This window comes from Diadema antillarum, unplaced genomic scaffold (genome assembly GCF_040938485.1).
Source record: "Diadema antillarum isolate AM-2024a unplaced genomic scaffold, OU_Dant_1.0 seq00000383_RagTag, whole genome shotgun sequence".
In the NCBI taxonomy this organism is placed as follows: domain Eukaryota; kingdom Metazoa; phylum Echinodermata; class Echinoidea; order Diadematoida; family Diadematidae; genus Diadema; species Diadema antillarum.
This window is the reverse complement of record NW_027271381.1, coordinates 509,582-524,177: the sequence shown is the minus strand read 5'-3', so window position 1 is coordinate 524,177 and position 14,596 is coordinate 509,582. Positions and strand designations below refer to the sequence as shown.

The 14,596-nt window shown below is 40.1% G+C and overlaps 1 protein-coding gene across 1 annotated transcript in view; it reads right to left on the bottom strand.

Annotated features, from left to right (window-relative positions):
- Positions 1 to 14,596, bottom strand: part of LOC139731734 (tyrosine-protein kinase yes-like) — a 69,652-nt gene that overhangs the window by 4,634 nt on the left and 50,422 nt on the right. The window contains exons 4-11 of the mRNA XM_071642613.1: positions 14,455 to 14,553; positions 10,647 to 10,750; positions 9,171 to 9,323; positions 8,592 to 8,747; positions 4,339 to 4,484; positions 2,789 to 2,902; positions 1,676 to 1,829; positions 186 to 317 (exon numbers count right to left, since the gene is read on the bottom strand). Of these exons, the coding sequence (XP_071498714.1) occupies positions 186 to 317; positions 1,676 to 1,829; positions 2,789 to 2,902; positions 4,339 to 4,484; positions 8,592 to 8,747; positions 9,171 to 9,323; positions 10,647 to 10,750; positions 14,455 to 14,553 (1,058 nt within the window). The remainder of the gene's footprint in view (positions 1 to 185; positions 318 to 1,675; positions 1,830 to 2,788; positions 2,903 to 4,338; positions 4,485 to 8,591; positions 8,748 to 9,170; positions 9,324 to 10,646; positions 10,751 to 14,454; positions 14,554 to 14,596) is intronic.

Here is a 14,596-nt window from a genome sequence, read left to right as displayed (position 1 = left end):
GATTTCTTGACTTTGACTGGCTGTGGACCAGTGTTGCCACGGTAGTTAACACTGATTGCAGAGCTACCATCAATTGCAAAGTTGCCAAAGTTTTATGAAATGGGGGCGAGACATCCTGTAGAAGAGGGCTACCACTCCTATAAAGACCACACCATCACAAAATATTCTCTTTGTGTCCCACATACCTGGGTAGGGAATGCGGCCATATGTGATCAGCTCTGTCAGAAGAATACCAAAGGACCACACGTCTGACTTGATGGTGAATCGGCCGTAGAGGGCGGCCTCTGGAGAAGTCCACTTGATGGGGAACTTGGCGCCTGTTAAAAAGTGAACAGATACACTGTCATGAGGCTTGTGCGCACATGGACACTTATGGACTAATAACTTCAACCTGGTTATGCACAGAGCACAATTTCAGAAGCATATACCTCAAACGTAAATAACAGAAATAAAAGATGACATAATGTTGACTCAGAAAGAAATCAAACCAGCATGTCTACCTCTCCTTACCCTGGCATTTCCCTCACCACGATATCAGGACAACACTACTTTGAGACAAAAAATCTGCACCATCTACAAGATCTTTCCCACACTGACATGCTACGTTTCGCTAGAAAGATACAATATGGCTGCATTTTCAGCAACAACACGACTGCGGATCACCTCCTGCACTGTGTCTTTTCATATTATTCATTTCTTTATTGGTCTATGTCAGACATAGAAATTTGGCTTCCACTGGCATTACATTGCAACAAAATGATCATAACAGTACACATAATTCACATCACAATTACATAATTACGTCTATGATATAAAGCACAATGAAAACAAACAACACCCTACAAGTCTATTACACAATACATATACAATATATCAATTCTTTATAACCCTATATAAATCAAACTACTTCAACCCTTCTCAGCCCCCAATTTTAAATTTACAAAATAATAACATAATACTACAAACAAAACTTATATCAGAAAATTCAAAATAACACACACACTCACACACACACACACACCCAAATAACTAACATGAGTCTCAGTTAGCATAACAATCAGTAATATCAAACATAACATAACTAAATAAACCCTCTAATATTCCCTATTATAAGGTTAAATAAATAGATCAAATCCCTACAAACATATATATAATACTATTTCAACATTTCATGCACTTACTAAAGAATAAAGACAGCCTTCATTTGAGCCCCAAGCCAATTCTACCAATTTGTCCTACCCTTCTCTCTCTGAGTGTTCAATGATAAATGAAAATATAATACTACTGAAAACAAAATTTTCTGCCATACCCGATCATTGTTTCACCATGTTTCTCCTTGTACTACTCAGTATATTAACCCATTGATGACAAGTCCCAAGTATACTCGGGCAAGTGTCTATGGGAAATGCATGTTACAACCAAATCAGCCCGTCCTTAAAGGGTTAAGATATGCCATATATGTCATCATATCCCTATAATCCATCCATCTCCCTAACCTCAGCTGGCAATGCATGCACACTCATTACTGAGTAGATATCATGAACATTTAGGAGCCATTATTTCATTGAGACCATGTCTCCTTATTTCGTCTCACCATGCAGCTCCTATAAGAAATAAAAGATGATACTATTGTGAGCTCAAGGCCAAACCAGTATTCAAAAATATCTCCTGTCACCTTGTCTGGCCATGTATTCGTTGTCCTCGATCATTCTCGCCAGACCAAAGTCCGCCACCTTGGCGATGTTGCCAAGGCCGACCAGCACGTTTCTTGCTGCCAAGTCTCTGTGGACATAGTTCTTCCTCTCTAGGTAGGCCATACCATTCGCAACCTGGGGGAGGGGGGAAAACAGCATTAGTCAGAGGGACACATTTAATAACTATTCCTGGCCTTCTCTTCCTTCTCATTGCTTTGTTTGTATGGTACAGTTGACTGTAGTTGTGCCATTGTATCACTGCATCATTATATCACACTTCCACTCCATGAGATCACTGAGCTTCAAGGTCTGACCTTGCCATGATATGCAGCTTTCATTTTCTTCAAACTCTGCCACAGACATTTTACAAAGTACTTGAATGTGCAGAAGTACAGTTGTACTGTGCTTGCCCACTCAGGTGAATTGTACACTCTACACAATTTACAGAAATGAACCAGAGCTTTACTAGCCTAAACAAGTAATGTGAAAAGCAACTCATTTGCACATACATGTACCTTCATCGAACTGGTTCTGCTTCCACACTTTTAGAAACGTTTTTTCCTGACAAAAATTTTACTTGCCCTGGGCGATGAGACAGGTTAAGTGAAGATGAGGTGTCTCTCATTCTACTGTACTCACTTCATAGTGTATCTGGAATGCTTTGGCTACCTATTCATTCATTATGATCTGTTTTCATGCACAACCATCTTGGCACTTTCTAGTGTGCACTATGAAGATAATTGGAAGACAGTTCTTGTGTACACTCAATGGGTGTTTTCTGGTGGTTTTACTCAAACAACACAACCTCAAGAGTCAAAGGACTCTGAGGAAGGTTTGTTTGTTTGTTTGTTGTTTGTTTAATCAAGGGTGTGAGAGTACTTCCAGAAAAAACAACAACAAACAAACAAACAAATCTGAAAAATCTGAAACTTACGAAAAAAAGTCTGAAGTGCATTAAACTGTGAACATTCCATTTGAATTGCCAAAAAGTTTGAAAAGTGAGTTTTGGTTTGAGTAAGAAAAAAATCTGAAATAAGATTGAACTCTGAACTCTCAAATCCCTGGTTTTATTCTCTCCTGATTGGTGGACTGACCTGTGCTCCCATGTCAACCAGCTGGGGCAGCTTGAGATGGCGCCCGTCTCCATCCTTCAGGTAGTCCAACAGACTGCCATGAGCCATCAGCTCTGTGACGATGTAGATCGGTTCCTTGAGTCATAGTTACAGAGAATATAAAGGTACCAAATTAGAAAGAAATTCAAGAACAGATGACACAATGATGTCATAAGTATAAATCCTCTGCTACTTTCATTCTGTTTTGTTTCCTTTTGGTTTCAGAGCAAAAGATCCAAAGCAACTGGAAAATGCATATGGTTTTAGGCATAACAAAGTCATAAAGCTAGGCAACAACAGAATACAGATGTGTACATGAGACACATGCATACAACAGTCTTTGAGATGAACTCACATGAACTCTCAATGTAACAACACCCCAGAGTACGTGCCAGAGTAACATGTCACAAGGTTCCATGTATTATCAGAATACTATTGGCTTCACCGTCCGAGTGATCCATTTTAACTTACATGAATGAAATCTACTGACACCTGGCTTGCATTGTCATGTTCCTTGTGAAATTCTGGGATTTCCATGGATTTTGTACAAGACACATCACGTTCCAACAGATGTAATTGTCTAATACCTTATGATGACAGTGTCAACATATGCAGGTCTTTTATGCATTCTACCACATATAGCCTAAAGTATCACTATCATTATTATAATTGTTTATATCATTACAATAGTAGTAGCAGTCAGGGGCGGATCCAGGAATACCGTAAAGAGGGGGCGCCTTTACAAAATTAAAAGGGGGGTGCACGCACTCCACCCCCCCCCCCCCCCCCCCATTTGTTCTTTTTTTTAATTTCTCCGGTGCACCCCAGCCTGGATCTGCCACTGGTGGTAGAAGTAGTAGTAGTAGTAGTAGTAGTAGTAGTAGTAGTAGTAGTAGTAGTAGTAGTAGTAGTAGTAGTAGTAGTAGTAGTAGTAGTAGTAGTAGTAGTAGTAGTAGTAGTAAGAGTACTATCACTAATAACAACGTCTTGTTATGTGTTGGGAAAGAAATATCCAATTGTAATCTCTGAAAATGCATTTTAGTTGTGAAGCGACCATGTTTCAGTCATAACAAACGGGGAAAATTAGATGCGATTACTCAACGCCTCTTGCAGAGGCTCAGCTCAGCGATATTGCATGACTTTATCATCATGCCATACACTGCAGCCTGCATCTCAAAGGTTTTGAGTACTAGACTTTGTTGTACACAGCATGATCACAAGCTGAATCACATATTTTGCAGAACTCAAATTCATGATGAAAATCTGTAGAAAAGTGGGAGATAGAATATGATCAGAGAAAAGCTAATCACTACCATACATGCATGTATGCCCTGTGCATGCTTGCTGCACCATAACTCCGTTTTTCAAAAAATATGACCCCTCCTGACCTCCACATGTTGCATGTGGGTGCGTACGATCATCTCGGTCATGCGTGTAGAGTACGGCCAGCATACGGGCCTGACCACCAGCAACAAAAATTTTACATTTTATAGCAGTAGGGTTAATTAAAAGCCAGGTACAACCGCGCTTACCATCTCTGAGCAGACTGCGTAGAGTTGGACCAGGTTCTCGTGCCGACATGTCTTCATGATGTTGGCCTCGGCTAGGAAGGCAGCTGGTGTCATGGTCTTGGGCTTGAGAGTCTTCACAGCCACTGGGGTGTTTCCATTCCATAAACCTGTCGTGACAGCAAAGAGAACAACACAGAATGCACCTTGTTAATCAACTCTCTCGTATCCCTTTAAGGCCCCTGTCACACTAGCGCGTATTGAGCCAACAAATGCCCGACGAATTAAAAAATTTGAAGATGTGTTCATATCTGTTGCTAATAGTAGAATAGTTTGTGACATGTTTGACATTTTTTAGTATTCATTAGCTATTTGTAGGATTAGCAGAGATGTGCTGAACAGATTTTTTGATATCTTGGACATGATTTGCAGAGGTACGCTGGAGCAAATTTATCATTTTGGACATGTCAAAAATAAAAAATCGGATCCAGCGAATTTCTGCAAATCCCTACCAATAGCTACTGAATACAAAGAATGCCAAACATGTTAAGAATTATTCTAGAAAATAGCAATGATGCAAATGTATTTTCAAATTCTAGAATTCGTTGGGCATCCGTTGGCTTGATACACTCTAGTGTGATGTGGCCTTTAATGCCAGTCATTCCTGAATCACCTGGGAGATTCACCGGGGAATCAAACAGGGAACACCCAGGAAGAATTTCTCTCATACTAGCGAATGAGCTGCCAGTTGTATCTCTCTCGTCTGCAGCACTGCAGCAGACATATGCACACATCACAAGCCTGAAATATCAATTTCTCACAGGTTAGACATTGTTGGTCAGGGGCGGATCTAGCTTTTTATAAAGGGGGGGGGGGGGGGGGGTTGGGGGCGGTATGCGAGGGAGCGTAGCGACCGAGCCTGAGCGAGTGGAGCGAGCGAGGGGGGAGGGTGGTGTCCCCCCTGCCACAGTAGGGAGAATTTTTGAAAATCTGTGTGTGAAAATGTCGTTTTCTTGCATCTAAAACACCACTATTTTTGGTATAGAGGTCATTGCCAAATTAAAAATTAAAAGTTTTAAAAAAAAAGATAAGATAAAAAAAAAAAATGGTCCCCGAATTTTTTTTTTTTTTTTTTTTTTTTTGGGGGGGGGGGGTTTCCCCCCAACCCCCCCCCCCTCTAGATCTGCTTCTGTTGGTATACTAGACTGTTGCTTCAAAATGAAAGTGCACACCAGTGCTGGAAAAAAAAAAAATCAGGGAAAATCCAACAGCATAAAAGATGTGTTTGCAACCTGTCACAAACATGACCTTAAATATTTATTTGGGATTTCACTCAAGAGTTTCATCACAATGTCTTTCATACTACAGCTTCAGCAAGGAGCTCCTACGAGCTCCAGGGAGTTTACCAGAAACAGTTAGAAGGTAAAAATTCTAAAAAATCATCTATTATTTCACAAGATTTCACCCGCACGACGCGTTATGCTAAAAGATCTCTCGGGTTCACTCAAATGCACCTGGGTGAAATTTGCTGTAAAAATTGTTAAGTGTGAGAGGACTAACAGCTGAAGCAAGCAAGTTAGCAAAAAAAACTACCACACACACACACACGCACACACACAAACAAATGCAATTTATATATATAACTGGAAGTCTTTTGGGGCAGAGGAAATAAAGCAAATAATTCAGTAATAGCAATATGCATGAAAGACAAAATGAATGTCTAGTCAGAAAGTTTTCTGTTTGGCATTTCGTCTAAACCAAAAGTAAGACAAGGATAGGGGGACTACAGTTTATCTCAATGAACATTTGCACCACTTATATCATCATTAAAACTGGACACTTTTAAAGTTAAAATGCACTGATTTAAGTACTTTGTGGAGACTGACCAGTAGAAAATTATTGTTTGTTCTTTAGTGTTGCATATCACTATAATGCCTAAACAAAACAAGTCACCCATTTGACCCCAGATGGCACATATTTGCAGAAAAAGAAATTACCCAATTCGTTTGTCTTCCTGAATGGTAAAATCCCATTAAAATCACCCACGACTGTGACCAAGCAGTCAGGATTATTTCCGCCAGCCATTTCCTTCCTTGAGAGTGTTTGAGTGCGGCAGATGGACGTCTCTATATCCTTCCTAGTTTCCCTACCAGAATTACAAATGTCTATTACCCTTAAAAATCTTCCTCGCCCAGTCATCCTATTATTTTTCCAGGCGACTTCCTGATCACTATTTTCATTTTAGACTTGGCCAATAATCGGGAGATATGTTGTGGCTTCCTTCTCGTATTGCCAAAGACACCTCCGGGAAATCTCCCCTATGTCTACTTTGACTTTGCGGCCATTGAGGATGACGAATGATTCACAACGGTAGACGTCACAGATTAACAGGTGGAAAACATGATTTGGCTGTGGAGTGGCAATTTTTGGTTACGGGCATTTCATGAATGGCCAGATATTCATCTACCTCCTGCGTAGATTTGTGGGTCAGATGTGAATGATAAATATGCTCTTCCTATTATTTGTATGGAATTTTCCTTATACTCTCGAGTTCCACTTCCAATGAAGGTTATGTGTCCACAGATAAAAGAAATATGTTGCTTTTACATTTATGCTTTATAATGCGTATTTGCCTGGCTGAGAAGATAGACATTCATGTTAGGCTGAATGAAAGACGAGGGCATCTTGTGGCTGCATGCCAAATTTCAAATGGATCCAGTGAATTCTCTACAATGGCTGTGACACGATTTTGATGTCATCTTTGTGCCAGGCACAATGTGGCAATGATCACTTTCTTCTGGAAGCACCACACACTGCCATGGCTACAAACTTGATTTCCTCCCTCTGCCAAATCAACAGCTTCTTTATGAGCCCAATCTTCTCAAAGATGTTTCAAGAGGTTTTTACTACTCCATTCTACGAAGTTTTACATCTTTTCAACACTGAGCTCTACCCGTTGCAAACATGTGAAACTCCAAATATTTGGTCTTCATAACTTTGTTGTACCGGGCAATGTATAACTGAACATTCTACCTATAGGAATGAACGCAAACAAGTTCAATTGCCTCTCTTGCTCCATTAATATGCATCTGTCCTACAGAGGCTGTGCTACGTGAGAACATGTGAGAAACAGCATCATGTGTATTTCTAGGTGATAGCAGATCAGTTTTACAGCTGAAAACCCCTAAAACCCCCTACACTGACATCCCATGGGTACCTCAAAATGGTGACCTCAGTCAAAAACTGTCCTCTCATGCCACCTCCATGACTCGTATGTTTTGCTCAAATATATCCCTTCGGTTTCCTTATTTGTAATCGTTATTGATACAGATACACACACTATGGATATTAGCTGTCTGTACGGTATGGAGGAAATATCTCCAAAGTATTCCCATGGTGTGGATTACGATGAAAACTGAGAGATGAATATTCCAAGTACCATCATCCTATCGTGATATTTCAAAGGTCACCCTGGCTGGTTAAATGCCAGAAGGGTCAAGATTGTCCACATGATGGTTATTGTTTGGGAAATGGCCAGCCTCTCCCTGGCCTTCGGACAACGTTGTGAAACACACACATAGAATGTTTCATGATTGTGCCCCCAGATGTTCAACTGAGCAACTCTATTTCATGTTCAAGTTAACCCCAGTAGAGTAAAATCAAATGCATAAAATGTATTTCATCTTTAAAATAAAATGTGACCATTCCCCTAATTAACACAAGTAACATGATGTGGAATCTTTAACCCATTGAGGACGAGTCCCGAGTATACTCGAAATGCGTGTTGTAGCAATATCAAACCGTCCTAAACTGGTTAAGAGTCTTCCAATAAAAATAAGAAAAAGTGATGATATCATCCCCTTTCAACTCACTCTTATCCAAACTTAATTTGTATGGATGTACGTATCTTTTTTTTAACGGAGCGAATATCCTCATTCTTATTTATTTATTTATTTATTTATTTATTTTTTTTTTTTTTGGGGGGGGGGAGTGGTGACCAACTTTCTGCAACTTTCTCTAATCTGTTTTCCTTCCAAGCTACTCTACCAAAGCTAATTAAAGCCCTGGGCCCTGTTTCATAAAGATGTTCGTAAAGTTACGAACAACTTACGAGCAACTGGTGATCAGTTCTTGTGCTGAATTATGGAAATTCTGATAAGTATAGCACATCAGAACTGATTACCAGTCGCTCATAAGTTGTTCGTAACTTTACGAACAGCTTTATGAAACACCCCCCAGGAGTGGAATTTCCCCCAAGGCCACGATTGCAGCAGCACCTTTCCAAACGTCTCCAAACTGGCCAGAGCCGAGCTTGGTCTCTAGCCGGAGGGACTCCCTGGGGATCTCCCACTGGTCCTTGCCGAGACCTCCAGTGTTGGGGTTCTCCTTCGGACATGGCGTCGTCAGCGTGCAGCAGAGCCCATCAGAAGACCCTGTGGAATGGGGACGAAAAACCTCATTGTCACTTTAGATCATGACCATATGACACACACTATGACTTCCTCAAGACTGCTGGCACAATATAAAACAGAAAAACATATAAACATATGTTTTCATGTCGCAAAAATACGTATTTTCATTTTTTCTGTCTTTTCGCTGTTTTAAAAAATGTTGGCACAATGTGAGATATGACAGAGAAAACATGTATACATATGTTTTTATATGTCATAAACATACAATTTCATTTTTTTCTTTCCTTTTGCTATCATAAAATGTGTTGGCACATATTGAGATACAATGTAGAAAGGGAAGTATTCGTGTATTTCATTTATAAACATACATATTTTTCTTCTTCCTTTTTTTTCCTTCTTCATTACAAATATACAGTGATTGAGATAGACCATTGCTGAACTCACGCTCATAGTGTTGGACGAGTTCGTGTAGCGTCTGGAACTGGCTCCGCTGTGTGATATAGAACCCCGAGTCGTTGTCCAGCTTCCTGATTCTGTAGTGCTTGATGTGGTCTCCCTTGTTAGGATCAAAGTCTCGCACCGACAGTGAATAGGTACCTGAAGTAAAGGGACAGAGTGGGGCAGAGCAGAAGGTTAATCATTAGCCAGAGTCAGACATTTTCTACATGGAGAGCAACTCATTCCAGGTGAGTGCAATTACAATATAGTTGTGTGAGTGTCACCACTGGGGGCGCTATGATATGATGGTCCCTTCCGGCTCACAGTTTCCTGTTGTTAGAGCACGCCCCTCTAAGGCTACAACAACAATTGCAAGAAACTCAGGACAGTCATATCATTGAAATGATAGATAAACCTGACCGTTAAGACTGATGAGATGAGCCACTAGATATCAAGGGAAAATATGTTGACTAAACCTGATGAAGCTACCGAGAGGGTTCCACCCCATGAGTGGAGAATTAGAATTGATTTGAATTGAACTGCACACTAACAGTCCATATTTTGATTTTTGCTTCTGCGTGCAAGTTAGTGTCACAACAACAGAAATGGCATTTCTTGACCTTCAGATATTGACTGCTATACCAACAACTCTCCTTCTTTATATCTTTATTCTTCTTATATTTGTCATGCACAGTACATTGCAACAAAATGCCATGAAATCAGAGGCTCCAACCCCAAGCACCTTTTGATCGGGAGATTCTCCCGCCTGAAACCCTAAGCAAACGGGAGACTCCATTCGCACACATCACGAGCGCAAAGCGTGAAGTTCCTTACGGCCGGGATCCAGGGCCCGCTTAAGGGCCCTGGAAGCTCTTGGGTTCTAGATGCTCTCTTGTGCTATCTACGGCTTATTTTTTCAACATAAAATGATAGTAAGTAAGAAATCATTTCAAGCAGGAGACACAGAGCCAGGGCAGGAGAAATTAAATATCAAGCGGGAGAACTGGGAGATTTTGCAAAAATGGGCTTTCGGCGGGAGATCTCCTGTCGAAAATGGGAGAGTTGGAGTCTCTGTGAAATATTGTAGTAAGACTAGTACCATATCTATGCAGCACACAATCTTGTATTTTAGACTTTTGTGTAACTGTGAACACAATGATATTAACCTGCAGAAGTACTGTCATTCTCTTGTGATTTAACTTGGGTACGAACATAAAATAAATTCAACATAGAAAGTAATTTTCAACAATGGGCACTCCCATTACAACAAACACCATTATCATGAAACTTTGTTACAACTTAGTAAAGATGCAGTTCCCAAAATTATCATCATTTAAAGTCTATGGTTCAAAATTCATTTTATTTATAACGAAACGTAAACTTTCAGTTCTATAATGAAAGAAAACTGCTGGTCCTGAGGAATCCGTTTAACAGAAGTCGCCTCTCTCCTGTCCGCTTTCCTAAATCTGACTTTCAGCTCACCTGGGTTGGCCTCTCCATCCCTGACAATAAAAGTTCCCTTTTGGAGTCCAGGCAACAGGAGCTTCTTCTCCGCATCTTTGCGACCAATCTTGCCAAAGTACCAGCTGCCAAAGTAGAGAAAAGTTCCACACAATATCATTAGCAACCTCCTCTACACATTCACAATTTATTTCATATCTTTAAAAAGAAATACAGCATAAACAAAAAAGGCACAACATATATGTGTGTAGATCACATATCACATTTGATGTAAGAAAAAAATATATAATAACAGCTATTCCTAGATAGCACTGTTCCTCCTCCAGCAACACTCAAAGCACATTTTAAAAACCTCATTATCCCTGTCAGTGGAATCTACCCATCCAGCACTTGAACCACACTCATTCTATTCCCTGGGGAGCAGCCCCTGGCCTGCCATTTTACACTATTGTAGATGTGCTAGATCTAACCATATAAACATATGTGGTCCGCTACAACAAAATGGTCCTAAAGTCGCGCACGGTCGAAGCCGTGAAAATCGAGTTTGAAGTCAGAGCATCAAAATTGGTCAAAACTTACGATTTTCTGAATTTGACATATTATTAGAGTCTGACATGTCTTCTATCATCTGTCGAAATTTTGAAGCAAAATGATGGAAGAAAAGACTAAAAAATAGCGTTTTTCTGGGCCATGTTTTTTTGGCGTTTCAACGAAGCAGAAACTGGTTCGAACATTTGGATTGAGCGCCACACATAGGCTCTGCCCCTAACAACGACCAGAGTGATCTCATTGGTCAGTTTGCTGCTTGCCGCTAACCGAAGCGTGAAGCTCGCACACTGCCCAGTCGACCGGTGAATGTTGGCGGGGTGCGCTATGCCCAGCCACTTCTCCTGGCCTCCTGGTCACTGATTGGTCGGTGAGGAGACCGTCGACGCTGTGTTTGAATGAACATTTCGGGGGTTGCTAGGGCTTACCTTCTATTGTCCGGAGGTGAATACTGACTTGCGTGTCCCTTGATCGTGATTGCGTCGCAAAGAGAACTTTTAGGGCGCTTTTCTCGAAACAGTGATTTCCCAGACGTCTCGACATGCTCTTTTTTAAACATCGATATCTCCGCAGCCGATTATTTTTATAAGATGTGTTATATATCAATTTAAAGCAGAAAGATTAGGGAATTGTGTCGTGCAATTTTCAAATAATCGACCTCGCCCGACTTTAGGATCATTTTGTTGTAGCGGGTCACATATAACTTCCAATGGTATACCCTTTTCAACAACATGGGAGATAGGAGCAAGCTAGACAAACCAGCTTGCCTAGCCCTCACAGTGCCAATGAGTTGAATGTGAACAAATTTTACTTACAAACCTATAGACAAGGCATTAATGTGGTAGACAAAGGGTTAATGATAGAGTGACGTTACGGGTCCTGAACCCCAGACCTCCTAATTCAATGCACAGTGTGCAATCCACTGGGCCATGACACCTGCACTTCTCACTGTTGCAAGTTCCATGCTTTCACTCACAAACCCTTTATTTTTTTTGCCTGGATGCATCAAAATGAACTGCAGACGGCATGGAGACTTGGCATTAACAGATGTACTGTAAAACCACACACATTCCCTATCTAAAAATTATTCATAAAACTTTGGAGCATAAAACTTTAAAAGTTTGAGGCTAACAGCCTTTTTCACAACATTAAACTTTTGTGAATTGCCACTGGTATTCAATGCATTGGGAAGACAAAACTTTTCATGTGCATTTACTTTCCCAAATCTTCGCTCCCTTTGAAATTCACAAAAGTTTTCATGCGTCTGAAAATTTCTGGTTTTACAATATGCTGTCACTGCAAGCAGTCACTGGGCATAGTTGTGTACTTTTCCCTGGAAACTGGAGGTGATATTTGTACTGTACTCTGTTTGCATAGGCTTTAGTTCCAAGTAAAACCTGCAAAGAAAATTTCACAGTGAGGACAGACTGTTTGGTTTGTTGCTTGTTTCATTTTTAGCTTTAAACTTCCTGAAATCAGAGATTTGACTGAAAATGAAAAAAAACATCAAATTGTAGACTAGATCACAAATGAGGGTACAATTATGTCAGTTGTATCATGTTGTATTTTAGCATGGAGGTCCATGATTTTAGGGAACTGAAAATAGTTTCATGTAGATCTCTACAACTTGGCTGACACATTTGAGTGTGTTTGAGAAATTCCTTATTCATTGAGTACAGGACAAAATTCAAAATATGATTTTTTACTTGATTACTGTTTGAAAGCATTGACTCCTTTGGCCTGGAGAATGCTTGATACTGCAAACTAGATTAACTGGTCCTGGAACCCTGAATGAGATTTGATATATGCCTTCTAGAACATATTAAAGGGTGTGTACAGTTCTGGTCGAGGTGACAATTAAGCTTTTAACGTTTTGTGAGATATTCAGAAACCACTCTATGAGATGTCAAAGAGCATGCAGTTCTAAGGGGTATCAAAAGTTTATTCGATGAAAATCGGTTTTGAAATGGCTGAGATATCCAAAAACAAGGTGAAACAAAGAGAAACTAATAAAGTTGGGGCATGTCGCCTTTTATTATTAGCACTTTTTTGGATATCTCAGCCATTTGAAAACCAATTTCCATCAAATAAACGTTGAATCCTTCTTAAAATTACATGCTCTTTTTTATTTCACAAGAGGCTTTTCATTATCTCACTTAGGAATGTTCAAAACATGAATCCCTACCTCAACCAGTACTGTACAGTCCCTTTGATAGATAAAGGATATTTTCATGCCTGAAACATTTTATAAGGAAATGAATACACTAACTACATAGAGTTACTTCAGTAAGTCATGTGATTGTGATGCCTGATTTGAAGGTTTTCCTCAATGCCATGCTATCTGACTAGGAGTATACATCAACATGGTTATTTCCTCTTCCATATTTCTGCATCAGGTCTATGCAAACTTTTCACAGATTGGTTGTTTTTATGTGTTCATAGAATATGATATCTCATCTTCTTTAAGCTGATGCTGACATTCACACTGGCAGACACAACCTCAAAGCAGACAAACAAACAAACAAACAAAAATTATGTAGTGCAACAGAAAAGAATAATAATCAAAATCAGTAATATGAACACTGATTATTTGTTCTCTACATTGTTGCTGATCATTTACCGATATCTCTGACCGCAAACATACAAGGTGGACTTATGACCTTTTGGTATAAACTGACAGAGTGTGAATAGAGCCAGGAATTGAAAGTTCTCATCGAACGATCACAGGCAAGTGTGGGGGAAGAGGGCAAGCAGCCAAACGGGGAAAGGGAACACCAGAATCATGAGAGAAAAACAGGAAACTTCAAGAAAAAAACACAAATCTCACCTTACATTCAGCAATGGAACAGCACTACATATTCATCTTGTAATGAAATCTCCTACTTTGCCTTATGTGGTTTTGCCACATGTACACTTTATGTCACACCCAGTTTTTTTTACCTCCTTTATTTCCCCTTCATCTCTCTTTTCTTCTCATTCTCCTTTCTTCCTTTTTCCTCTTCTTGTCCTTCTTTGATTGATTTCTTCCCTCTTTTCTTTCCTCTTGCTCTTCTACCTCAGTCTTCATCTCCTCTTGTTTATTCTTCTTCTATTCATTTCTTTATTCTTCATCTGTCTGTTTTCCTTCATTGTTTCTTGCTTTATAACTTGCAGCGAGCAGGATTCGAGGAAGACACGAACATATCTCTTGGAGAGATTGAAAGAAGGTGAAAAGAGGAGGCAAGAGAGAATGATGCACCCTGGAGTGAGAGACAGAAAAAAGAAGAACTGAGAGACAACTTACTCTTCGGCATTTATGCTCTTCACTGGAGCGATGTAGTTGCTGGGGACGTAGCCCTGGTTGCCTGAAACTGTTGACTGAGCTAACCACCAGTCTCCATCTCTGTTTGGAATAAAGGAGATGAGACTTAGGCATTAGTACAGGA